This window comes from Coloeus monedula, assembly GCF_965178545.1.
Source record: "Coloeus monedula genome assembly, chromosome: 6".
NCBI lineage: Eukaryota > Metazoa > Chordata > Aves > Passeriformes > Corvidae > Coloeus > Coloeus monedula.
The window spans coordinates 4,140,233-4,167,862 of NC_138786.1; the positions used below are offsets into that span (position 1 = coordinate 4,140,233).

General features: G+C 42.4%; 1 protein-coding gene across 1 annotated transcript; it reads left to right on the forward strand.

Annotated features, from left to right (window-relative positions):
* On the forward strand, positions 1-27,481 carry SLC6A5 (solute carrier family 6 member 5; the record flags this gene model as incomplete). The annotated part of the gene is made up of 15 exons (XM_082283346.1): positions 1-507; positions 1,527-1,665; positions 2,949-3,080; positions 3,385-3,558; positions 4,216-4,357; positions 4,799-4,931; positions 7,150-7,284; positions 7,796-7,899; positions 10,448-10,572; positions 13,791-13,903; positions 14,178-14,309; positions 15,560-15,659; positions 21,908-22,008; positions 24,901-25,068; positions 27,326-27,481. The coding sequence occupies 15 exons, from the start codon at positions 1-3 to the stop codon at positions 27,479-27,481; spliced, it is 2,361 nt and encodes a 786-aa protein (XP_082139472.1).
* Positions 27,482-27,630: the final 149 nt, after the last annotated feature.

Below are 27,630 nucleotides of genomic sequence, written 5' to 3' on the forward strand. Positions count from 1 at the left end.
ATGAGCAAGCAGCCTGTGAACAATCCTGAAGCGGTGGCTCCCGGACCCAATGAAGGTGCGGGAGTTGTAAGAATCAGCCCCGAAAATGAGCCGCAGAACGCCCCTCCGCAAGCCCCCGCCGCGACGGTCAGGCTTTCCCGGTCACTCTCTAACGACAGCAAAATCCTTCCCTCCGAAGAAGCGAAACCAAACGATTTTGAGAGGACCAAAGTCGGGATCTGCAAGCTCAGCAGCACCCCGGTGCAAGCCAACTCCACCCTCCGGAGGGAATCTGTGGAAACCTTTCCCTGCAAGCCTAGCCCCGGGGCAGGGATCGCCGGGAAAGCTGCTATCCCTCATTGCAAAATTCCCGCTTTGCAAAGCACAGACGGGGACGCTACCCTAAGCCTTGGTAAGAGCACGCTGGAGCAAAACAACGCCAAGGGCGCCTGGGTGACCTTGAGCCAGAGTACCGTGGTGCTGGGCACAGATGGCAACACTTCTGTTCTTCCTGGCAGAGTGGAGGGGGTGAGTTGTCCCCTTACAGGTTTCCTTTCCCCCGCTTCAGCTCGTGGGAGGTCTTTGCCACTCAGCATCGATTTGGGGTGGAAATTCTAAAATCAGGTGCAGATGAGTCGGGGATGGGGCTGTGCCGCGGGGAGGAGGGAAGGAAGAAGGGGAGAGAGGATCTTAGACCCAGTGCTGTAGTGCTGGCGAGTGCTAATTATGTAACAGCGGTACAAATGAGCATTCTGTGTAATTCCAGTTGGTTCCCGAGCCGTGCCTGTAGGTGTACCCCGGCTCTGACCCGCCGTGCGCGGGTGCGCACGTCCTTACACCTCCCAGCCTGAGGTCTGGTCCTGTCCCCAGCGTCAGCCGTGAAGGGTGCCTGGCCCTTCCCCTCCTCAGGCTTGTCCGCCCGCCCAAACCCCCGGGGACTGCGTGCCTCGGACCCTGTAACCAAAACCAGGCCGAAATAAATCAGCCCAGTGCCGTCAGAAGTCCCCGGGAGGGGGATGCCGCCGGTGGGTGCGTGGCTGGGAAGGTGCCGCTTCCCGCTCCCGACGCTGTCCCCGTCCTCCTGCCTATCTGCATTTTCCCTGGGAGCGGGCTGGTGGCGGTGGGGGCTGTTCCTTCGGTAAAAGCGGTTTCGCCTGGATGTGCTGGGAACCGCGGTCGGTCCTGACCCTGCCGAGGGCACCGAGGGCTTCCATCCCCAGGGGAGGCGATCTCCCTTGCAGCAGGGGATCAGGAGCCGGGCTACCCCGAGCGCTCTGTGGAGGGCCATGATTTAAATCCCTCTTTCGTGGTATTTTTTGTTTTTGTTTTTTGTTTTGGGTTTGGTGTTGTTTGTTTTTTTTTTTTTTGGTAAAGGAGAGGCCTGGCAGCGGCGGCTGCAGGGGAGAGGGCCGGGAGGGTCTCCCTGCCCGGCCGCTGCTCGCCAGCTCTCCCTCCAGTGAAGCCGGCAGCACCGCCGTGCTTGTTTGCTAAAGTGGCTGGTTTCCCATCTCTCTCTCTTCCCCCCTCCTTTTTTTCCCCCCTTTTAGGAAGACGATGTGGGGGATGAAAATAAAGCCCGAGGGAACTGGTCTAGCAAGCTGGATTTCATCCTCTCCATGGTGGGTTATGCAGTGGGGCTGGGCAATGTCTGGAGGTTCCCGTACCTGGCCTTTAAGAATGGGGGAGGTATGATGGCTTTTTCCTGTCTCTCTACCTGCAGTACCGTACGGGTCTGAGCCAGTCCCTGCCTTTTTAGCGGGGACAAACACGAGGGGAGCGGGGTCCGGCGGCACCCTATTGCCCGGCAGCCAGCCCCGGGCTGAGCCGAGGTGTGGGGGCATCTTCAGACCGTCAGACACTTGGTGAAACATCTGCCTGGGTTGTTGGGGTTGGGTTTTTTGTTGGTTTTTTTTTTTTTTTTTTTTTTTTTGCGTTGGTTGGTTGGGGTTTTTGCGTTGGTTTTGGTTTTAGGTTTTTTGTTTTGTATTATTTTGGTGGTGGGTTGTTTTGTTTTTTTGGTTTTTTTTTTGGTTTTTTTTTTTGATGGTCCCCTCTTGAAAGCAGGAAAGCCCTGACGAGATTTCCTTAAAAGGGAGCGCTTTCCTTAAAAACACCTGCAATTGGCGCTGGCGGGAGAGGGAGGAAAATGAAGAGGCGTGTTGATCACAGAGGCAGGGCTCCGGACGCCTCAGTTACACACAGTCGGGTCTGAATCCGCAATCGGTGCGATGGGGAAAGAGGAGGGACTTTGGAGTCGGGATAGTGACAAGAGGACGTTTGACCCCCAGTCGAGACATTCCGCTATTTCGTGAGGTTTGGGGAAATTGATTCAATGATCCGATTGAGAAATACTCGTTTGAAATAGAGTGAATGTCGATCAGTTGAATAGAGGCGAGGAGAAGTTGGAAGAGGGGTTATGCTGTTAATAGTTTAAAAGGGGAAGAAGAAGAAGAAGAAGTTTATTTGCATGGGTTCTCCTACCGGAGACCCTTCTTGAAATGGAGAACCGGTGGATGATACTGGATTCAGACCCTTGCTGCTGTAAACCGCTTCCCTCTTCGAAAGGGCTCTCAGCAGAGGATAGTGGTGCTGTGATCATCGAAAACAGTCGTGTAGAGCCCGTAAGAGCCGTTTTCTGTGAGGGAAGAGGCAATTTTAAAGATTTATTTTAAATTGTGATCTTTTTTTTTTTTACCCTTTTCATTTTACGTGTAAAAACTTTCAAGTGGGAGGTGTTAAATACTGATTTAGCAATATGAGTATTTAATGTCTGTAGCAAACGCTGGAAATGTAGAAAACTGCCACCCATCTTCTCCCCCACCCCCCTTCCTCCTGCCCGTCGAGGCTGGAGGCACCGGGAATCGGTAACAAACCGAAAAATTTTAGTAGAAAAATGTCTTGACGAAGTTGTCCCCAGTATCACGGGGTGATTCAGGTTGCTCTCTCTTCTCTCCCCCCTGCCCCCCAAGGTGCGTTTCTCATCCCCTATTTGATGATGTTGGCTCTAGCTGGGATCCCCATTTTCTTCCTGGAAGTCTCCCTGGGGCAGTTTGCTAGTCAGGGCCCCGTGTCGGTCTGGAAAGCCATCCCCGCCTTGCAAGGTGAGCGGAGCAGGCTCCGGCCCGGTTTTGGGGAGCATGACCTGCACTCCGTCTCTTGCATGGCTTCAGCCGCCTCCCTGCGCCCCGCTCCGCCGCATGCCACGGGCGCTCCGCGGGCTCCGCCGCTCAGCGCGCAGCTTGCGCGGCCCTTGCGGGGCCGCCCCCGTCCCACAGCGGGGCTGTCCCCGTCCCTGTCCCTGCCCCTGTGCCAGAGGAAGCCCATGCTTTGCAGCCGCCGGGCCCCGCTGCTCCCGCGGCCCCAGGGACTAATGGCTTTTCCTCCTGTCTCCCTGTCTGCCCGCAGGCTGCGGCATCGCCATGCTGATCATCTCTGTTCTGATAGCCATATACTACAATATTATTCTGTGCTACACACTCTTCTACCTTTTCGCCTCCTTTGTACCCGTGCTCCCCTGGGCTTCCTGTAACAACCCCTGGAACACGCCAGACTGTAAAGATAAAACCAAACTTTTGCTAGGTAAGTCGGGACATGCTTATACTCGGCTTTAATTTTTTTTTTTTTTTAATTTGTGGCCGTGGTGGTTTTCCAGAGCTTTCTGCAGCTCAGCTGCGCCCCTGGGAGATGCCAGAGGAGACTGCGGATGACCGTGGCCGGGAGAGGTTCCCGGCACGGAGGAACGGTCTCTTCTCAAGTCACTTTGAAGTGATCTGTATCCCCTGGGCACTTCCCCCTACTTTTATTTAAATTTTTCCTCACCAGGGATAAATGAGATTTGTCAATTTAAATACTTAAAAAGTCCTATTTTTTTCCTTCTCTCTCTCTCTTTTTTTTCCCCCCTCGGAGGAAAACTCTGTGTATGCAAGAAAGCACAGAACAAAATACCACAGCTGGGAGCCTGGGGTGTCTGCTAAAGACGAATTATTTGTCTATAGAAAAGCTTCTCTTTAACGAAAAAACCCAAACCCGTTTCTGCAAACGGCCCCAAACACACATGACATGAAAACGGAAAAAGCAAACCTAGTGAATGACCTTTGGAAAAAGGTGTTGGCACCTGAACAAAAGTTCAAGAAACTAGGCATTATCTAATGCATTCTTGTCATTTTACAACCAAACTAAAAAGAAAAAAAATCTCTACACTTTATTTTTCTATTTCCCCACCTCATTTCTTCCTAGATTCCTGCATTGTCGGCGACCACCCAAAAATACAAATCAAGAACTCTACTTTCTGTATGAGTGCCTATCCAAACTTAACCATGGTTAACTTCACCAGGGAAGGAAACAAAACGTTTGTCAGTGGGAGTGAAGAATATTTCAAGTAAGATCTTTCTTTGTGTAGAGAAATTATGTTAATCTTTCTGTAAAATCCACTGGGACAGGCAACAAATCACTGCTTGGAAAACCAGAAATACAGTAGTCAAGGGCAGTGAATGATGCTCATTTTTTATGCTTAGGAACGATGAGAGCTGAATTCAAACACTGGATTACTTGTTTTCTGTTCCTGTGGTGCTTAGCACAGCTGGGGTGTTGGCCCATGCCCGGCAGTTTTATCTACTACTGCAATGCAGATAGATAAAATAATACAGGGTGAGAATCACTGGAACCTTCTAGAGAAACTGCTGAGGACGCTGAAGCAAAACAAAAAAGGAATTTGAGCTGAATTACTGCCTGTGGTTGCTGTCATTATTTCCTGTCTCCCCCCTCCTCCCCCCCCCCCCCCAATTTTTTAAATTTCTTTTTTTTTTTTTCTAATTTTTAGGTACTTTGTATTGAAGATTTCAGCAGGAATTGAATATCCTGGTGAGATTAGATGGCCCTTGGCTCTATCTCTTTTCCTAGCTTGGGTGATTGTTTATGCCTCCCTTGCTAAAGGAATCAAGTCATCAGGAAAAGTAAGAACAATATTTGTGATTGTACACTCACAAGAAAGCAGGGTGCTGTTTTTAGAGACTCACACTCTTGTTTAAGGCTGTGAATGACTGAAAATATTTTCAGTAAATTACTAAGTATTAATTGAAATGCCTTTTTCCTGTCTGTGTTTTCCTTTCTCGCCAAAACAGAAACAATTTTTGTGACTTTTTTTCTCTGATCTTCAATAAATTTAAAATGAGCTCTTAAGCTGCACTCAGCAGTGGGATGGCAAGAACGGTACTTTCCAGCCTTCCCTATTCTGTGTGGTGTTCATCAAAATTCGGCAATCATCTCACATTTCACTGGGAACTTGTGATGTAAATCAAGATATTAAGTAACATATTTTAAAATCAGAACTGAACCTTAAAAAAGCTCAGTGTGTGTGTGAGGAAAATAAGTAGGTGTTTCCTGGGATAAAGATAGTGGAAATGGAGACATTAATTTCCTAGAACTGGTCACAAAGCTCCAATTCCAAGCCATCCCTTTGCTTCTAGAAGCTGACTTCACCTGCTGGGAGGTCACTTGGCAGTTAACAGAAAGTCCTAGAGACTCAGAGTGCCAGGGGAAAGTTGAGATTTTTTTCCCCCCTTATATTAGTGGGATAAATAAAAATATTTCATGAAAGGCAAGAGACTGGATAATAATGTGGGTTTGGATGTGGCAGTGGATATTTCTCTAAGTGACTCTTACTGGCCAAGAAAAATACTGACTCTGATGTCAGAGACAAAATTATTGACTCCTTGGTATTAGAGATAGAAATCCTGTATTTATGTAGAGATTAGGTCAGTATATTGACTGCACAGAAATTCATCAAGGCAATTTGTTGAAACACCTCTTGAAACAACAAGAAAAGCTCAAGAAGCAGTTTCAAAAGTCACTTCAGCTCAGACCACAGGTTGAGGGAGGTGATTCTCCCTTTCTTTTCCTGTGAGAAGCAACCTGGAGTCCTGTGTCCAGCTCTGGAGCCAACAACATAAGAAGGATATAAATCTCTTGGAGCGAGTCCAGAAGAGGCCACAAAGATGCTCAGAGGGCTGGAGCCCCTCTGCTATGGAAACAGGCTGAGAGAGCTGGGGCTGTTCAGTCTGGAGAAGAGAAATGTCCTAGGAGACCTTCTAGCACCTTTCACTCCCTAAAGGGGCCACAAGACAGTTGGAGAGGGGCTTGGGACAAGGACATGGAGTGACAGGACAAGGAAAAATGGTTTCAAACTGGCAAAGGGAAGGTTTAGATTTGATATTATAAAGAAAGTCTTCTCTGTAAAGGTGGTGAGGCCCTGGCACAGGTTGCCCAGAGAAGCTGTGGCTGTCCCATCACTGGAGATGTCCAAGGCCAGGTTGGGCTGGGTTTGGATCAGCCGGGTCTAGCGGACGGTGTCCCTGCCCATGGCAGGGGTTGGAATGAGATGATCTTTCAGGTCTCTTCCAACCCAAACCATTCTGTGGTAGAATCCCACAATCTGTTTTGTTTAAGACCCAGATGCTAATGTGAAAAATATTTGAAATGATTTTGTGTTGAATGTAAAGCTCATAATGGCTGTAATCCAACCATTTTATTTGACCACAGAGAGAGCTGTGTTCTAGATAATTATTAAAACATTAAACACACAACCACTGTTGTGTATTTAGACCTTGTGATGATTAGGTCTGTCTAGATAATTTCACAGACTTACCTTTCTTTGAATTTGGACCAGAACTATCGTCATGGCGATATGTAGTTATTAAGAGGTACAAAGAGTGATAAGAATTCTTTAGGCTTTTTTTTTTTTGTTAAATACAGAAAAATATAGAAGAAAACTAGAGAATTGTAAGTGTTATTGAGTGGCACTTCTCATTTAATTTCCATTGAACTGTGATAGCTCACTCTGGGCAACTATCAAAAGTGGTATTTTTCCTTTAGCTGTAAATTCCTATTGTTCCTCTCCAGACAGAGAGAGGAACCCTCTTCCCTTCTCTGTCTAGAATACCAGCTCTTACCTCTGTTGTTGTTGATGTTATTATTCCTGTTTCCAGCAGCAAGAAGAGCTGTAAAATTTCAAATTTCCTGGGAAATAACCCTGTTGTTTTCTTTGTTTATCCCCTGACTGTTGTCTCTGAGCCTTTGTTGCCTTCTTCAGGCAATGGTGTAGCACTTAGGTCTCCCCTCCTCTCTTCTTATCCAATTTAGCCCTTTCAGTAACCTTTTCTCTGCTCTGTGCAGGTTGTGTACTTCACAGCTACATTCCCCTACGTAGTTCTCATCATCCTTCTCGTAAGAGGAGTAACTCTACCTGGAGCTGGAGATGGGATCTGGTACTTTATCACACCCAAGTGGGAGAAGCTGATCGATGCTATGGTGGGTTTGCTACTGCACTTAAAGCTGCTGGGGTGAATAAATCATACAGATCTCTTGGGGTCTGCTGCAAGCATTTTCCATGTGCAAAGGCAGTGTTGTCATCTGTGGAAACTTATTCTTTGTCTTATGTGGGTAAAGTATTGTTTAGGGTCACTGGCAGATAAAACATCAGTATCTGAAGCAGATTTTCCCTCCTGGTTTGTATTTTTTGTTTCTGAATGTATTTGAACTGATATGTATCAGACAATATAGTTTTTGTATTTGTGTCTTCCACATACAGCAAGGTTTATATTGTCTTTTTATATGGGCTCAACAAGAACAGTGCTCCTTATCTAATGGGCCTGATGTATTTCCTGGCAGGATTTGGCTTTTAAATTTTCTATTGACATCCATCGGTCTAAAGTTCATTTAAAGAAATTAGGTGTTAATCCCCTCACAGCAACATTTAATAGTGTTACTGAACTTTCTAACATTCTTTCCTGAAGCTGATGCTATTTTCTTTCCTACTTAGGTTTGGAAGGATGCTGCCACTCAGATTTTCTTCTCCCTATCTGCAGCATGGGGAGGTCTAATTACCCTCTCTTCATACAACAAATTCCATAATAACTGCTACAGGTGTGTAAGAGTGTAATGTGTTTATTTCATTAAACAGGTTTGTCCAAAACCAGTTGTCCTTCATCTTGCAAGAATCTGGTTTGTAAGACCCTTATCTCTTGAGTTTTTTATCCTTGTCCTTTTTTTCCCCTCTTGTCCTTTTGTCCTTTTTTTCCTCATCTTTTTTTCACTTTTCCTCTCTTCTGTTTCCATTCTTTTTCTTTCCTTTTTTATTTGTGTGTGGGTTTTGTTTACATTTAACCCTTCCTGGTTTGGTATATTTTCTCTTCTCCCCAGGTCCTAATCTACTAGTCTCAAAATGAGCATTTTGGCTTATTAAAGTTCCTACTGGCTCCTCAATTTCAGAATCAGGAGGTTGAGGTTGAAGTGCAATCTGGGAAGTGTCAAGAGCTGTGGGCAGTGAAACAGTCACTTGGCAGCCTCTGCTGAAGGACAGCCCATGTGTAGAGTGGGCTGAAGTTTGCATTGTGAAACATGCAGGACTTTAACTTGCAGCTTCCATATACGTGATTCTTACATCTCCTAAATGTTCTTTCTTTTTCCAATTACTCCCATTGTAGTTTTATGTGTACAAAGTTATTTCATGTTGCGAAATTTGAAATCACTTTTATTTGAAATCACTGAAAGCAATTTTTGCAAGGAAAAACACCAGTGTATATCTTTTCATCCAAAAGCCTGCCAGCTAAAATGTCTGCAGATGGAAAACACAAAAGCAAGTGGCATTAGTGGAGAGCTTCCCTGCTATTGTACAATCTTTAAAGCCAGTCTGGAGCAAACCTCTGCCAATTCCTGCAGTGCCAGAGGTGCTGATTCAAGACAGTCAGCAGCATGCACAGGGACACACCCAAGAGGATGCTCAAAAACTTTGCCAGATCAAGACTTCAAAGCAAACACTCCTTGGGATTTCCACTGCCATGTCCTGTGACTTCCAAGGAGAGAATACAAAATACTTAACTTTAAAAAGAAACGTGATCAGAATTTTAAAAAGGAATCTCAAAAACATTTTTGCGAGCGCTCGAAAGTAATTCAATACAATTATCCCAAAACATGGATGAAAAGTAATAGTGTTACATAGTCAGCAACTCCCACCCAGCAATCCTTTGGGTCCTATTTGTGAAAATCCTATTCCTGGGCTGTGATTTTTTTTTTTGTTGATGAATGAATACAATCAGAATATCAGGGGAAAAAATGGCAGAAGAATCATGTTGCCTTTCTGTGTTAATTTAAAAATGTTTTGTGGAGTTTGGAAGATGTTAATGAAAATTTTGAAGGGAATACGTGGTAATGAAGTATAAAAATCTTACAGTTCTAATACCAAATACATGCTTTACCTGTGTTAGGGAGAGATATGGGAGACTGAAGTAGAAGTAATTAGAAAAGCTTAGTTACTTCTAATATTTTTAATTTTACAACACAATCTTGAATACTGAAATGAAGCATGACTATTTTCTCCTTCAATTTTTATATTCATTACATTTTAATACTGCAATTGTACTTTTCAGTTACATGTTAATTTTAAACATAGTCAAAAATCTGTAATTGCAGTAAATTTACATAAATTGATTTCATAATGAATACCTGCAATACTTCAAACCTATCTAGGTTTTGGAAGAAGGTTAACACATCATGATTCCAAACAGCACATTGTCATTTTTTTCTGTAGACCCAAAGAATTAACAAAATCATTCCTGTTAAGAGATGCTCTGTTGGAAATTCTTGAAGTTTGCCAGCTCAGTGAGGTTCTTTGACAGCTTTTCAGGTTGTATTTCATTCTGTTCCAGACAAATGAATAGCAGTAGGAATAAGCAATTCTAGCCAACATAAAATGCCCAAACATTTTAAGTGAGTGACCTGTTTTTTCTAAAGTTGTAGTGTTTTATGGGGAAGTTCTCTGGACACACATATTGTTAAAAAAATCCTAGCAAGAATGTAATAACTATGGATGGGGTTCATAAGGGCTGGTTTCCTGTCAAGTCTTGACATATCCAGCACAGTAAGACATTCAGCTATAGATTTCTTCTGTTGACAATAACAACAATGGAAAAATGTACCAAGGAATCCTCCCTCTACAGATGGAAAGTGTTTGAGTGAGTTCTGCAAGGTACAGAAAGCTTAACCCTGAAATTCTGTGTACAAGAAGGATACAGACAAAAACCCTCTTACCTGGACAGCAGTGGTCAGCCCATACCTCATATGGAGAGCAGATGTCCTCATGAGGCAAAGAGTTAAAAAATGTGTTACAAATCATGTCACCATGACTGCCTCTTGTCTTCAGAGAGGCCAAGAGCAGATGTGCTTGCCCTCCTGCATGGCCTGTGGTTCCTACATGGCACATGAGTGATGGAAGCTTGCAGAGCTGATTACTGGTGGTGCTGTGAAGACTTCTGTGCTCCCTGATCAGCATCCAATGCACCTGATGAGTATAAAAGTGTGTCTTCACCAGCATTCCTACAAGATGTGTGTGCTCATGAGAGATTCCTGAAATATATGTGTGTAAAAATGTGTTCCTTGTGTATATCCCAACAAGCTTCTTGTGTTTTCTTTGCAGGGACACATTGATAGTCACGTGTACCAACAGTGCCACAAGTATATTTGCAGGCTTTGTCATCTTCTCAGTTATTGGCTTCATGGCAAATGAACTCAAAGTGAATATTGAAGCTGTGGCAGACCAAGGTAGAGCTCACTGGCATTTCATTGCTTAGGCAGGCACCCCGTGGCACTTCCAGCTCTGTTATTAATGCTAACATTGATGTTGGAGGTGGGAATGATGGCTTCAAACTGGTGTGGATCAGTAAATCACATGTGGGCATTTATGTACAGGAGAAGGTACCCTGGGAAGTGAAGATTTTAGTTAAAGGCTCTTAATCACTTGTTTGGTAAGAGAAGGAAGGAGGTTGAGACTCATTTAACTCATTGTGTAAATGGCTGATGGAGGGTAGGGTGGGATGGTTCCTTCACATAATCTAAGGGATTATTGGTTTTCTCATTTGTCTCTGATGCTGTTTGTCAAATCCTCTTCAAGGTAAAAGTTATCTCTGGTGGTGGCAGTTTTGGATGAGAGGAGGGTGGGAGAAATCTGGTATGAGGGGTGGATTGTGCTTCTGAACTGTGGGGAGCAAGGAGATGTCTCCATGGAGGAGTAAAACATTTCTGAAGAGCTGATTAGAATCTTGGGTAGTGAAGAGAGAAGGTCATTAGTGGGGATATGAAAGGTCTTAATTGGTAGAGCTGAGTACCACTATGCCAACTAAACCATACCTCTAAGTGCCAGTCATTGCTTGAGCAACTCCAGGGGTGAGGACTCCACCAGCTCCCTGGGCAGCCCACTCCAAAGTTTAAACATCCATTCAGTGAATAAATTCTTCCTGATTTCCAGCCTGAACCTCTCCTGGTGAAGCTTGAGGCTGTGTCCTCTTGTCCTGTCCCTTGTTCCCTGGGAGCAGAGCCTGACTCCACCTGGCTGCACCCTCTTCTCAGGGAGTTGTAGGAGCTTTTAGGAGTAATGTTTACATCAATATTTTTATTTTAGACTCCACCTCCATTCTGGAACAAACAGCACAAGCAGCCCCAAAATCTAAACCACACTGCACTCACCAAAATTATTTGTGAGGAGTTAGAGCTGAAGATGTTGTGCTTGAGTGGAGCTGCAGTGGAAGCTCCAAGGAGATGGAGAGAGGTGGGATGAGGGACGTGACTGTCAGGGATGATGGAGGCACTTGGCTCAGCTGGTACATCTCTCGTCCTCAGCACAGGAGGTCAAAAACCCTTCTCTGCTGAGTGCTTACTGGTGGTCTTGGAGTGAGCAGCTAGTGCCAGGCTGGAGCTCTCTGCTCCCAGCTGTTCCAGGGGTGTGGAAACAGCTGTGAGTGCACTTGTCAGAGCATGTCCAGACCACCCAAAATTATTTCACGAGGGTGAGGCTTTGCTGCACTCCGTGACAGAGGGAAACAAAATTTAGTGAAGTAATAGAAAATGAATTTGCAATAGGAAGAGAGTGAAGATTAAGGATAATTGTGGACTGAGGCAGTGCATTGCATAACCATAGTTAAAAAGCAGACTCAAGAATTGGTGACAAGAACCAGTTCTTGCCATTGCCTCATTTTAATTTTAATTCTAAAGTTGTATTTCTTTCCTCAGCAAAGGAAAAAAAAGCAAAAATGATGATGAAACATAATCTCCCTTCAAGTTTTCAAAACCTTGAATGAAAATGTTAATGGAAATAAGAGGGGGCTTTTCCCTTTTTTTTCCTTTTTTTTTTTTCTCCTAAAATATTAATCTGAAAAACATAGAATATTTTTTTGTTTAGAATCTTCATTTCAGGAAAACCTCATCTATCTGATGAACAATTAAAACACCATGGAGGGAAAGACAGAACAATCTCTTTTTTTTCTACTCTCTGATTAAGAACATAGTGCAGTTGAAAAATGTTAGTAATTTAAAATGAAAATTCATTTGAACTTTCAAATTTTAACACATATAAAATATGTGGAGTTTTCCTGGCTTTAATAGACTTTTATAAAGAGCTCATACTAACCTAAGCCTCCAAAGATGGAAAGGATGGGAGTCAACCTCCCTGTGACTGCTGTCCTGCGGTTGGATGCTACCAGGCATGTGTTATCTAGGAGAGTTATGAGGGGCTGACATGGAGATGTGTGCAGTTTCACTTTCCATAATTTAACTTTTCCTAAAAAAGTGATTAATGGGAACTCATTACTCTGAGACTTAATTAAACTTCTATATGCAGGCAGCAAGTGTAAACAGAGCCCCTATCTCCAATAGTCAAGAAAAAAATCTTTAATCAAGAGATTAAAGAGGTGTTTGTAAATAAAATAGTAGTTCTACATGCAAAAAGTAATGTTTTTTGCAGCACATTTTAAAGGCAGCAGCACTTACTGAGTGTTTTTTTACTGTGTTTTAACTCCTATATTTGACTCTTGTTTAGAAGAAACCCCAAGCACTTCACAAGTAGCCCAAGGAGATGATTTTTATGCTGCTGAAACTGTATTTTTCTCAGTACATGAGCAAGCAGGAGTTTTCTCTTGAACAGAAGAAGCATGTGCAGCTGGAGGAACTGGGCTGGCTACAATGATCTAAATTGGAAATGTCCAGGGCAGAGTGAGTGGGGAGCCCATTCTCTTGGCATGAGGGCAACGTGGCTCTCATTTGTATCTCACCTGGCAGGAGGCATCTTTCGGAGTGCTTGGAGTGGGCGTTCCTATAGCTGGGATAAGTAGAGAAGAAGTGCCACCTACTGTAATGCTGCCACCACAGCCCTGCAGCCTTCGCTCCCAGGCAAATCCAAGCACTTAGAAAAATACATTTCCTTTAAAGCAAATAGAAATTAAAGCCCAATACATCAAACAACAGCAACAAAACAATGGAAAATTCCTGATTTAGGCTTTAAAAGATTCCATCTCCTTATTTCTGGTGCTCTGTATTATTTCAGGTATTCCTGTGGATTTGTTTAGAATCACAGCAGTTATTACCTTCTGTCTGGTGTCAGGTCTGGGCATCTTTTATATTCTCTCCTCATTTAACAGTGAGGCAATGAGTTGAAGAAGAGTATTTGCATTTCCATTCATCCTTGTAGCACTTAGGTGTGGGTGTTTGCCATGGGTTGCTAATTGGCAGGGAAGTGGCAGGAATTTGATCACAGAGCAGGACAGAAACATGGCTGCAGTGCGCAATTCTTGCTAATTTTTTTAACTTGGATCAGTGTGTTGGTATACTGGTTGAATGTGTGTTCTGCTTGAAAAGTTGGAGTAAATAAATGATTTGAAATTTGCAGTGTAAATAGAAATTAATCAGGTAAGGCTGAACTCTGTAACGGTTAAGCCTTTCTGTAAATAAGAAATATCGAATCTGATAGCCTTTATTTTTCTTATTTCCAGGTCCTGGGATTGCTTTTGTGGTTTATCCAGAAGCCTTAACTAGGCTGCCCCTCTCTCCCTTCTGGGCTATAATATTCTTTTTGATGCTTCTAACCCTTGGATTAGACACTATGGTAAACTGCTTTTGTGTCCCATTCTTTTCCTTTTGATTTTCCTATTTATTTGTTTGGAGGACCATGCAATTAATTGCTATTTCCCATGTGGGCAGTGAGTCATGAAAAAAGAGGAATGAAGTAAGGCCATCAATGCTGAAATAATTTTTGCAGAGCTTTGGCGCTGCCATCTGAGCATTTAACACCTAGGATTCAAAATACTCTCTCCTATCGTTTAATATCCAGCTCGACCACTTTGTGTGCACTGAAATGAGCCCTTTATTTTGTCTTTCAGTTCGCCACCATCGAGACTATCGTGACCTCTGTGTCAGATGAGTTCCCCAAGTACTTACGCACGCACAAGGCACTGTTCACTCTCGGGTGCTGCGTGTCCTTCTTCATCATGGGATTTCCTATGATCACTCAGGTAATGACACAGTCTTTGAGCATCACTGTCTGTCCTCAGTCCCCCTCTGGTGGCTGCTTTCCTCCTGCACAAGCTGCAAAAGCTTTAGCTGAGTTCTGCCACATGTGACACATGGTGTGTCTGAAAACCCTTTTTCTAAAATTTTTTTAATGGATGTTTCGACTGAGATATTCTTAAAAGACTTTGCTGTTCAAATTTTTCTGAGAATCAGGACTTTAAAATTTTCTCTATTCAAACATCTCCAAAATAGTGATATAAATTAAGCATTCAACCCACACTGACAGGGGGCAGGGGTAGAGTGGATATTGGGAAGAAATTCTTCCCTGTGAGGGTGATGAGGCTGTGGCACAGGTTTCCCAGAGAAGCTGTGGCTGCCCCATCCCTGGAATCATCCAAGGCCAGGTTGGATGGGACTCTGAGTAACTTGGGATAGTGCGAGGTGTCCCTGCCCATGGCAGGAGGGTTGGAACAAAATAATCTTTAATGTTCCTTCCAACCCAACCCAGTCTATGAATTAAGGAAAAAAACCCAAAATTTTGAATATCATATAAACATCCATGCCTGTTTTGAGTGCCTTTCCTTTGGGATTAGCCATGCTATGATGGTCTTGGCAAACTGCAGACTTAACACTGAAATTCCCATCTACCAGTGATAATCTTCAGTATCTTCTCTCCACTAATACCTCCAGCATTTTAAACTCTCAGCAATTTCAAGATGAGATACTAAAAATCTTAATATTTTATCCATCCTTTCACCCTTTTTTTCTTTCTTTTCTTCCCTCTTACCTCATCACTACCAGCCCAACTTTCCTGTTCTAAAGCCCAGGATGCATTCAGTCGTTTATTCACTCGAATTATGCTGCTTAACTCTGCCATGAAGACAGGATATTAAGTCTTTTCCAAACAGATGAACTGGACTCATTATTATGGTAGTTCTGCTTTCAATGGTGATTTTGCTTTTGATGTAGTATCATGTGGTTGGAGACATTGCAGGTAGAAGGTCTGATCACATTTCAGTCCTTAATCTTAAAGGACTGAATTCAAAGTCTTCCCAAGCTGTCCTAGCTACCAGAATCAGGTGTACCTCTGCTTTTTTCTTGTTGGATTTGATATTCATTCAGCCAGGAAGAAGAAGCTACAGTGCAACATGACTTTGTGTCCAGTTGATGTTTGGATGCTTACTTGGGTCCTGTTCCTCTTCACTCTGACTGCCTCAATGCCACAAGTAATCTTTTATCTTTCTTTCCTCAGGGTGGAATGTATATGTTACAGCTTGTGGACACTTATGCAGCCTCTTACTCTCTTGTCATTATTGCCATCTTTGAGCTTGTTGGAGTTTCCTATATCTATGGTAAGAAAAAATATTGTTACTGGACAGCCTATACCAAAGCAACATTTTAGCATATGATTAAGTGAAATTCTTAAGGAAAGAAGTAGTTTTTCTTTGTAATAAAAAGGCTCAAAATTCTCTTATTTTGGACATAAACATGATAGGACTTCAGGATACCTTTAAATGCATGTATTCAAAAGACTTTCATACCGTCTCAAGACATTTTCCACCAATAGCTCAAAGATATTAGTATGAGAACAGACCAAACATTTGGTGACACTTTTCCAGGGGTGCTTTTGTTCTTCAACAGTTTTAGGGACAGAGACCTCCTGAGTCAATAGAGGTATTTTCACATTTTCGGTGGGTGACCCTGGCTGGATGCCAGGCACTCACCAGAGCTGCTCTATCACTGCCTTCTGCAACTGGACAGGGGAGAGAAAATATAACAAATGTTCATGGGTTGAGATAAGGACTGGGACAGATCACTCAACAAACACTGTCATGGGCAAAACAGACTCAGCTTGGGGATATTAATTGCATTTATTGCTAAGAAAAACAGAGCAGGATAATGAGATATAAAATAAACCTTAAAAACACCTTACCACCACCCCTCCCTCCTTCCCAGCTCTATCTCCTCCCCACAGAAGTGCAGGGAGATGGGGAATGAGGGTAATGGTCAGTTCATCACAGGTTGTTCCTGCCGCTGCTCAGGAGAGGAGTCCTGTCCCTGCTCCAGTGTGGGGTACTTCCCATGGGAGATAGTTCTCCATGAACTTCTCTTATGTGAGTCCATTTCATGAGCAACAGTAGTCCATGAATGTCTGTAATGTGGGTCACTCTTCCATGGGGTGCAGTCCTTCAAGGACAGGCTGCTGCAGTGTGGGTCCCTCACAGGGTGACAAGTCCTACCACGAAACCTGCTCCAGTGTGAACTCCTCTTTCCACAGGTCTCCAGCTCCCTGTCAGGACCCTGCTCCAGCACAGGTTTCCCACAGGTTCGGAGCCCTCTTTTGAGCATCCACCTGCCCTGGAGTGGGCTCCTCCATGGGCTGCAGGTGGATCTGTGCATCCCTGTGCCCCTCCATGGGCTGCAGGGACACAGCTGCCTCACCACGGGCTGCAGGGGAATCTCAGCTCCAGCACCTGGAGCAGCTCCTGCCCCTCCTTCTTCACTGACCTGGGTGTCTGCAGGGCTGTTCCCCTCACATACTCTCACTCCTCTCTTCTCTGCTGGAATAACACCCGTGCAATAAATTTTTTGTCCTTTTTAAATCTGTTATCAGAAATGTTGCTATCATTCCTGATTGGTCTGTCCTGGAGCCTCCAGGGATTGCCTCTGCCAGACACGGGGGAAGCTTTTACAGCTTCTTACAGAAGCCACTCCTGTAGCCCCACCGCTACCAAAACTTGTCCCTGCAAACCCAACACAGCATTTAACAACTTTTGAAGGCCTTTTTTTCCATGTACACATCCAACCTTCCCTTTTTCCTATTAGTCCATAACATAGACTCAAGACTCTGCAGCTGCTTGGAATGATTAATTATCCACAGGGGTAACACCAGTTATATTGACCCATGCTGATGTACATTAAACTGTGAGGAAGTTCCTCAGTTAGTATAGAATAGTGCAATTGCCACAAAGCTGCTGTAGTTACAACTGATACCAGCCAGTGATGTGCTTCCAAACTTGCCCAAAGTGTTTTCAGGAGACTGATTCTTGGAAATGAGAAGATCTTCCCACATACCAGATGATTAACTTATGGCTGGAGTGTGAGGCTGTTTCTGCTATTGCTGTGGACAGGAATGAATTGTATAGCTTAATCAGCTAGGCATAAATATCCAAGATGTTCTGCTGAAGGTGCTTGTGTAGCCACATGACCTTGGATTCTGGTGCTTTTCACTGAATCCTTGTATCTGCCTGTGTTGTGGAGTCCACTCTGTAACACGAGTGCTTTAAAATATAGTACAGGTTTCAAATCATGCAGAATTCAGTGCTCTTGCTTGAGAAATAAATGTTATAAACAGGACAGGGAATCAGCCATTCCTTGTCCTCTCACATTTCATGGAAATTCAGCAGTGTATTTTACCTCCACTGACATCCAATTCAGTGAGTATGGCTGAGAGATTGACTGGTAAGCCAGACATGACCTAGTGAGGAAATGTTACAGAATATGATGGAGAAAATCAAAATACAGAGAGAAAAGTTGATTTAGGCCAGTTGTGTTTTGGTTGATCAAAATTCTTGGCTATTTTTTATGTCCCTGAAATGTAAGTAATTCAATTACAGTTGGTTTAGAAGTGACATGAAATGCAGCTTCTCTAAAATCAATACAATTTCATAAGAGGTGATGAGTGGGGAGGCTTAAGAAGAGTTTAAGGGTTTGTTGGGGATTTTTTTGCCTTCCTTCTCCTCCTCACTTTGCTGACAGCATGCCTGAACAACGCTGTACTAGATGTTTTCACTGACCACTCACCTGGTCAGTGCCAAAGATTGCCCCCTTTAAAACCATTACCATCAGTGTGCAAAATAAATATTTTGTGTTCAAAATATTTTTAATATTTTAAAAACTACTTAAATCTGTAAAATTTCTTTGCTGTGCATGATTTTAAATAAGGATGAAGGTAAATAGGGAGAAAATACTGGCTCTGTTCCTCCTCTGAACACTGTGTGGCAGAAGCACTGCAAACCAGCCTTTGTGGAATGACATTAGCTTTGGAAGAAAAAACTGCTCTGGCCAGTGTCTGCTTTCCCCAGCAATTCCAGTATCTCTTAAAACATTAACATTTAAGAAAAACATAAAATAATACAGAAATAATAATAGCTCTGCAAAGGAAGGACCTGAATAGAGGAGAAGGCTTTTTAAAATTTAGCTATTACTTTAGTGTAATCAGATGTGGAAAAGATTTGACAAATTACAAATCATTATTTTTATGCTTTCTGTACAATTGATTGTTCATCAACAGCTGTTGGTAAAGCCTTTGCTATAATCTATTTCAAAGACTGTTCCCTGGAATTAAACTTTTGCTAGAATAAGGAGCTTCCAATCTTTCAAATGAAAAAGGAAAGGCTTACTTTAAAATCATTACCCGTTTGACTAATATACCAGAGCTACTTTTACTGTGTTAAAGCTACTTTTGTAAGGACTGTTCATAAAAGTACATCTTGTGCATTTGTGATTTGTGTGTTGTAAATATAAGTGAGGCTGCTGCTCTGGTTATATTCCTTCAAGCAGTGCTTAAAATTAGCATAATATATTTTCAAGGTTGGACAACTGCTGTTTGACACTCCACTGATACCTTTCTCTGTGTACTTGTACTCTTCATGGCAGGCAGGTTGGCACAACAGTGGCAGGCACTTTTATGATTAAATAAATTTGTCTTTAGTTCTTGTTACACGTTCTGCTTGCTGAGCTTGCTGAGATTTTTAAATGAAAAAGAGACACGTGGTTATTTCCTCGTAATCACTTATTTTTCAGTAGAGTCAGTGCTCCATAATCCAGTCAAATGCACCTTTTTATTTCACATGCTGTCTTAGATGTTTATTCTCCAGTTGTTTAGATTATGATGAAGGATTAGTAAAGAACAGCTTAGAGGTGGGGATATTAATTTAATCATCAGCATAATTCCCACTGTTGCATTTTGTAGCATGAAGCTAAAGACAAAAATTCCTTTGTTTGAGTGAAACACTGCTGGAAACTGAAAATATATGATGATAACTTTGTTCATGCTCCTTCCAGATCTGTTTTTTGACAGTTTGTTTTCGGGAAGGTTCATTGTCAGAGTGAGTGGTAACTGCTGCTGTCTATTTGTAGAAAACATTAGTAATTTTGAACATTCTACCTGTGGCAGAATGGTGAAGTAGTTGTCTGGCTAGGTTTGCAGTCTCCTTTTTAATGGATTTTATATCTCAGCACTTATGAATACATCATTCTACTTTGGAGAGGGAAAAATCATATATGGAATATCATGTGTTGTTTATTTCCCTAAGTTATTCAGCAGGCCTGACTGATCTAAGAGGGAGACCAGATTTACTAAGATCTGGAAAAAAAATTGGTGTACTGTTAATTAAAATACCCTTTGCATCTTTCTGTGGAACTTTTGCTGGAAAGAGATAAGTAGTGTGTAATCCCTTTGTCTGTTTGCATGCATTTGACTCTTAAATTGCTAATATTTAAGAGTGCTTTAAACTGTGAATATTTACTGACCATTCCAGAAAGGAACTAGTTTTTAAAATTGCAGTTTCAAACAAATCTGTGCAGGCTTACATGAAGGTGGCATGAATTTTGGAGGCAGAAACCCCTGGTAATTGTCCAGTTAGGTATCCCTCCCTTGCAGCAGCAAGTGTGGCTGAAGTAGACACTTTAAACAAGATTTAAACTTCGTGGAAATACCCATCAACCTGTACTTTGTGCTGCTGCAATTAGTTTAAGACCAGTTTTGTTCCCAGCACAGCACAGGGCTATCTGCTGTGTGAGCATCTCCCCTGAGCTCACTGCAGGTGCTGCACAGGTAAATAATACACAGAGACAAATCTTTCAGTTGCAGCAAAAATCTCCTTTCAGGTCCATCACACAATGACCTTGGAGGTTACATTTTGTCTAGACATACAAACTTCTATTACAAAATTGAGAAGGGCCCAATGAGTCAGACTGGTGCTGAAGTACAGTGATTCCATGAGTCATAAAAATTACATGTATTTTACAGAGAGGAGGCTTTCTGAAGAAGAACACTTGTGGTAGTCAGTAGAAAAGAGAAAAAGAGGGAACAAAATTACAGTTACAGAAGAAAAATGTGACCTCTGGGTCACCTTGGCTCAGTTTTCTGAGCTTACATTCACTGCAGGTTTTAACTTTTCCCCTTCCCTAAGTACAGTACTTGCAGTACCTTTTTCCTGTTTAATTTCTCTGTTTTTCTTCTCTATTCCTTATCATAACATGGTTCTTTAGCTTTTCTCTCACAGCCTGAGCTGGCTTACTGTGTGCTCACCCCCTGGGCTGGGCCTTCAGGGCTGCCAAACACCCAGCCCTGCTCCTTCCTTCAAGCTGCATCAGAAGGCACTGGATGATGAACCAGTGCTATTCTTTTACCTTCTTAATTCTTGCAACAATCAGGTGGATAGATTTATTTCTCCTTGATATCAACAGGAAGGCTCCCAAATTAGGTGGATCAAGCCTGGGGATTATCCCTTCTTATACTCAGCAGCTGCAGCGGCTGACTCTATACAATAAGAAATAAAGTAGTTTATTACTTTTATTCCAAGTATTTCTTCCCTTACTCAACACCTTTTCTCCAGTATTGAAGCTTTCCCCACATCATGCAAGTTGGACAGAATGCTGCAGAATAATGCTTTGCAAAATTTAGATAAAATTGGCCCAATTTGTTAACATTTGTGTGACAGATCAGCTCAGACCTCTCTCTTCTTATTACAATTAGAAAAGCTGGAATCAATTTTAGTTTTGTTTTTATGACTTTTGGATAAATTACTAATAATGAAATTACTAATAGCTAAATTACTAATAACCAACAGGGAATAGCAGCTGCTGACCAACACACCTTTTCCTGTCGCATGGCATGGCCAGGGAAGGAGCTGCAGAGTGGCAGGAATACCATTTTCCAGTCTTGCATGTTTTATTAACTCAAGTAACTTCATAGATGCAATCAATGCAATAATCTGAAGAACTAACACATCAGTTGATCTTTTTTGTTCAGACAACATTGAATATAATTTAAAATACTTACAGGTGTTCTCTAGCAATTTTAAATATCACTTATGTATCAGGTGAAAAATAACAGGACATCACCAGTTTCAGTGCTAAGGGGTACAGCTGTAATCCAGTCATGTAGCAGGTACAGAGAAGCTGAAATATTGCCTGTGCTGAAGCAGGTATACAGATATTAATAAGGCTGATCTTCACAGGGAAATAAAACAAATAAAACAAATAAAACAAATTGACAAATAATTGCAGCTGCCCAGAACATATTATTAATGCTTTTACACAGAACACACTAAACATCTAATCTCAATGTAAAAGCTCAATTACTTTAATCCTTAAGAAGGAAATATTTTATTGGAATGGTTCCCACCCTATCAGTCCCATTTTTTACTGTGTAGTTAGATCCTCCATGGAAGTTTTCAACCAAAAAGTCAGAGTTTGTTTTTGTTGTTAGACACAATTTTGTAGTTAGACACAAGGGAGGGCACCAGAGCTCTCTTGCAGACTGCAGCTGGTTTCTTTCACACCTAATTGCTTTTCCATTTGCCGTTTACAGGATTGCAAAGATTTTGTGAAGATATAGAAATGATGATTGGATTCCAGCCAAGTAAATTCTGGAGAGTCTGTTGGGCATTTGTGACCCCAACTATTTTAACAGTAAGCAAAAAAAAAAAAAAATTAATGTCTTCTCCAAAGAGTTTTGTTGTTGTATGTTCATTATTGTTCATATGGTGATTCTGGGTGCTAGTAGCTAGAACTTGGATGCAGATACTTAAACACAATGCATGTGTTCTTGCCATGGGTATGTAGTAGAAACAGTGTAAATAATGGTGGTTTTGGTGGAGAGGGATGGTGAGTCTACCAGGAAAATGGTGGCCTTTTCCTGGCCATGCAAAATGCTGCTATGGCACACCACTGCACAGCAGCATAATGGATTATTTTATTTTTATATGTATATATATTTATGTGCACGTGTATGTGAGTGATATTTATGTATGCACAGGGAAAAGACATGATCTTCCTGTCTGCTGTCAGATTGAGCTAGGGAAAAAACCATTTTATTGACACATAAACTGATGTGAGAGGGATGCTTTGGAAAGGCTGAGGTGGAAACGCGGGCGAAAAAGAGGGAAAGACAGGAGGAGCGGGACTCTCCCGTCCCCAAATCCCCGGGCCCCGGGAGGTGGCGCTGCGGGCCCGCGCCGCGTCCAGGGGGAAGAAAAAGAGCCCTGAAATGCAAAAACTGAGCGTGTTTGGTTTATTTTTGTTATTCTTCCTATCTCTCTTTCATTTTCATTTCCTCCCCAACACCTTCCTTCGAATTTACTTAGTATTTACTTCACGTCTAGGTCTCAATTTAATAAAAAAAAAGTCACAGTCTCAATTTCACCATTGCTATGAAAGTTTTTTCAAGTCCAGGGGTCCAAATCCAATAACTGTATCTACATTTGCTATCTAGGTTTCTAACGCAGTGCTTCCCTCACATTTTAACTGAAGTGCAGATAAAATCTGCAATCACATATAATTTTTTTGACGCAAGAACGAAATAATAATTCCAGCCATTTCAAAAGCTTTCACCTTGGCAAATCAGCACAAAACAGCAGAGCCTTCTTTCCCCAGTATTTTCTGTCTGAGAGCACGTACCTCCACTTGGATGTCGTCAAGCCTGAACCACAGGTGCCGCAAGATTCTGTATTTGTGTAGAGTTTTAAATACTCATCATTTCACAGCTAAATAGTTCCTACATGTCACACAATCACAGAATGTTTGGGGTTGGAAGGGACCTTAAAGCTCATCTCATTCCACTCCCCTGCCATGGGCAGGGACAGCTTCCACTATCACAGGTTGCTCCAAGCCCCATCCAACCTGGCCTTGAACACTTCCAGGGATGGGGCAGCCACAGCTCCTCTGGGTGAGTATTTTTAGTGGTTTAGGTACAAGATAAGAAAAGTTTCTGGAATTTCTGAAAAGACACACATTTTGAAACAGTAAGTATGAGCTCAGCTGGTGGGTGGAGAAGCAAAGCAGTGACTCTCCAGCCCTTTGCAGTCACTCCTTCCAGAGAAGGTATATTTCAGGTCATGTGCTGGGAAGTTCCTGTGTGTGCTGTTCTTTAGTGAAGTGTAAGCTTTGGCAAATCTTTCTATTCCTGGAGGGGGAAGAAAAAGGCACTGGATGAAGTTAACAACTTCTTTTCAGTATTGCTAATTCAGGAATGAGGACATTTATTTCTGAAAACTGGAAAAGGTTTAGTTTTCGCAGACAGGAATACCTGTGTGAAGGGACCAATGAGTTTTGGTGGGCTCAATAAAATCCTGACTTGTGAAGAAATGAAATTTTCTATGGTGAGAATAATTTCTCCAATGGGTAAAATGAAGTTAGTCTACTTTTCTCACGTAGATTTTCTTTATCAATTGTCTTCACTGCACTACAGTATTGCCGTGTGGGAAAACCAGGTAGATCTGTCTGAACTACCTGCTGTTTGGTTGTGGCAATGTATGGCTATAGTTTGCAAATCACTCTAAAAAAGTTTGAAGACATAGTCCAGTTTGTAGTGTTAGGATGACATCAGTGGTATTTCTCTTCTCTTGGTGACCTTGTTAAAAATGAAGGCATGTGCACATGGGATTTTTTAGCTCCTTTTTTTTTTTTTCCAGTGGTTATTTTCAAGATGCTGCCTTAGACCTTTTACGCTTCTGAAGGGAATTGTAAGGCTTTTCTGCAAATTGCTCAGATCCTTTATTAATCAGACTTGTGCTCGTAGCTACTGTCAGTAATCACAACCAGGGAATAGGAAATTATGTTATTTGTTAAAGAAAACAAATTTGAACTGACCGTGTTTACTCTCTAAACTTGCATGTTCTGTTGTTGTTCCCTCCAAATGCAATATTTAGTGAGCTTACAGTGAGGAATAAATTGACACTGATCAGTCATAATTCAATTTTTATGCAATGGAAACAGACAAAGCAAAACCAAGCAATGAATTCTTTTCTATTATTGCCTCTGTAAAGCTAATATTTGATACATTTGGATAGCCTAATATTAGACTTTCATTAGACTCCACATCTCTGGAACTAAAGCTGATCATTTTTGTATGTGCCTTCACCTAGTTATAGTTCTATAAATCTTCTGTGTGCAATTATTGCAAGCACAGGCATTTCTCAAAAGTTACTGAATTATGCACAAATGTAAGCAGATGTATTGCTGTTCATACAGTAAGTGAAATGGAGTAACTTAGCATAATCACATTAGGTAAAACTGCCAATAGACCATGTAATAAAGCATGTTACTCTAGGGACAAGATTCTAATTTCAATTATTCTGGCACAAATACAGTGATTTTTGTGGGATTTTGCAAGATTTCCTTGAAACTCATTAGATTCAGGCTCTGACCCACTTATTACAGCTGGTGGCAGCACCCTGCCTTAGGTGTACTCGCTTTTATCTGTATTCCATATACACCAACTCTGTGTGTGGATACTCACCATTTGTTGCATAGCAGGCTTGTTTTGCTTATTCAAACATATTTGTTTTCCTTTCTTGTTCCCAGTTTATTCTCTGCTTCAGTTTTTACCAGTGGGAACCCATGACTTATGGAGCTTACCACTACCCAGGCTGGTCCATGGTGCTCGGGTGGTTGATGCTGGCCTGCTCAGTCATCTGGATCCCAGTTATGTTTGTGATAAAAATGCATCTAGCCCCAGGCAAATTTATTGAGGTAATTCTTCTGTCTTTTTGCTGTTCAAAAATATGGCCGCAGGAGACTGTCTCTTTTATTTTACATTGATTTTTGTGATATTGAATGTCTAATACTGCTAAGATTACTTTCTGGTAAACTAGTTACTGTGTTGCAAAGAGATGCTCAATTGATTCAAAATGCAGACCTTCTACTCCTAGTTTCTCAAAAAACACAATCCTAAATTGTGGAGTGGTTTGTTTCATGAGATCTAGACAAATTTAATGAGGTTTTGCATGGCTTTCTTGGAAGAAAGATGTTCTAGCTTTGCTGGCCTTCTTGCAAAAGCAGCGTGTAGCCATAGGAAGCATCAGCAGCTGGTGTGTATGGTGCCCAGGAAGCCTGGCAATCAGCACTGGGAGAGGTCAGTCAGGAGTTGCCTGTGTGCAAAGTGCACACAGGTGTTTGGGCACTGGAGTCATCCAGGATGTGCTTCACGAGGCTGTGCCACTCGCTGAAGTGCAGGAATAAGATGTAGAGCAAGAAGTCCTTTCATGCATCTCAAGCTACTCGTTATAAAACCTAGCTGGCAATCTTTGTTTTCACCCTTCATCTCTTTATTCTTCTTGAATAAGCTGATCCTTTCTGGCACCTGGGCTTAAAATAATTCCAGGTGGCAATTTATTTTTAATTTAAGTTTCTTTAGTTTATTTTGCTAATTGGATTCCTGACACTTCCCCCACTGCTTCAGAAACGTGGTGGTCACCTTCTTCTCCCCATCCCTGTGTTCTGTCCCTGCCTGTTCCCATCCTGCTGGCTCCTCAGTCCCTGGCAGGGTGTGGTACAGCAATGTCAGCATTTCATCCCTTCCTTGCCTTGCTCCTGTCTTCTGGAGAAGCCCAGCGCCCTTTTTTAGGTCTTTGAGGCTTTCTCGGTTCTGCCTTCTCATCACTGCCTGCTGCTTGTGCTGCTCCCACCTTGAGAGAAGGAACAGACACTTGCTCCCCTTTTTGTAGCTGCTTTTGCAGTTCAGCTTCCCTGCAAATCCCACCGGGGCTGTTTCCTGCTTCAAAAATGAAAAGGAGAGAAAATGTACAAAAATAGTATAATCTTTTTGGTCTCTCAATATGTCACACTACACATGCCTAAGGGAAAAGACCACGCTTCTCTGCTTCCCATAGAGCAAAGGAATTTCATAGGAGAGGAATTTTCACAGTGGTGGGACACCCTAGGGAGTGCATCCAAGCACGTGGTTGGCAGTAGGCAATGAGGCCACTTGTCTAAAGGGCCATTCAGCCCTTGTGTAGAGCTGATTGGAGTGCCCGGGTCAGGAGACAACTGCTCCTACTGGGAACGAGCTAATGTGCGACTAGATTTACTTGGTCCTTGTCTCATAAGCTTCTCTTGCTGAGACAAATGGTTCTGCTCCAAAACTTCTAACGTGTAAAAGTGGCATACATATTGCCACAAAAATGGGGTGCTTTCCTTACTGCCTCTCCTGGTGTGCACCCGAAGAAACACCCAAAGCTGGATCTGTTTTGAAAGGGCTTCTGCTGAAGCTATTTCTAGTAGTCTGGTATCTCCTCAATACTGAGTCTGCTACATAAAATTATTATGGTTGATTTGGGAGGTAAAAGTTGCAAACTGGTAATTAAGCAGAAATTAAAATAACTGATCGAGAGGTCTGATTCACTTTATTAGGTAATAAACATATAATTATTCCCTCTTAAGTCATCAGAAATATGTTTTCTTTCCTTTTTATCTGTGAATGCACCGATCAAATTATATATTCAATAAAGAACTCAGTGGAAAGATCAGAAAATTTTCATTGTTTGCCAGGTTAACATTCTCCTCTTTCTTTATTCCTGCAGATAGAAATGAAATATTTTGTCATCACAAAATTAAAATCTTTGTTCATTCATAGTGATATACTACTTTTTGGTCATTTGTATACATTTGGGAAATATACTAAATAGAAATCCAATTATTTTAATGCATTTAGCCACTGCTTAGACCATTGGGCTAAGTAATTGTGCACGTGTCCTTCAGTAAGAGAGCCTCACAGTCTGTAGCAGTGGTTCTGAGCTCCCCTCACACGGTGCAGGGGAGAATGTATAATTAAAACCTGGGCACTTTATCCTCTATTAATCTTGAAAACTTTGTGCAAAACAAATGCTGAGCAGTGGAGCATTGCTGGGCTGTCATCAATAATCTTAAATGAGCCTATTCTCACTTCTTCTGCATTGTAATTCTGCTCCATGACACCAAATGAGACTCTCTTTTCTCTCCCCCACTGCAGCGGCTCAAGCTGGTGTGCTCTCCACAGCCTGACTGGGGCCCGTTTCTGGCCAAGCACCGTGGCGAACGTTACAGGAACATGATTGATCCGCTGGGAACCTCCTCCCTGGGACTTAAACTGCCAGTGAAGGATATGGAATTGGGGACCCAGTGCTAATAATTATTACAAAAGGGTGGCAATAACATTGTCAGCCTTCTCTGATTTTTTTTCCCCCCACTGTTTCTTGTTTTCTTTTCCACAGTGCCTGAAAGTGGTTGCTTAGGAAAGCAGGATTTACTGTTGCATGCTGTAGGGAAGGCCTAACT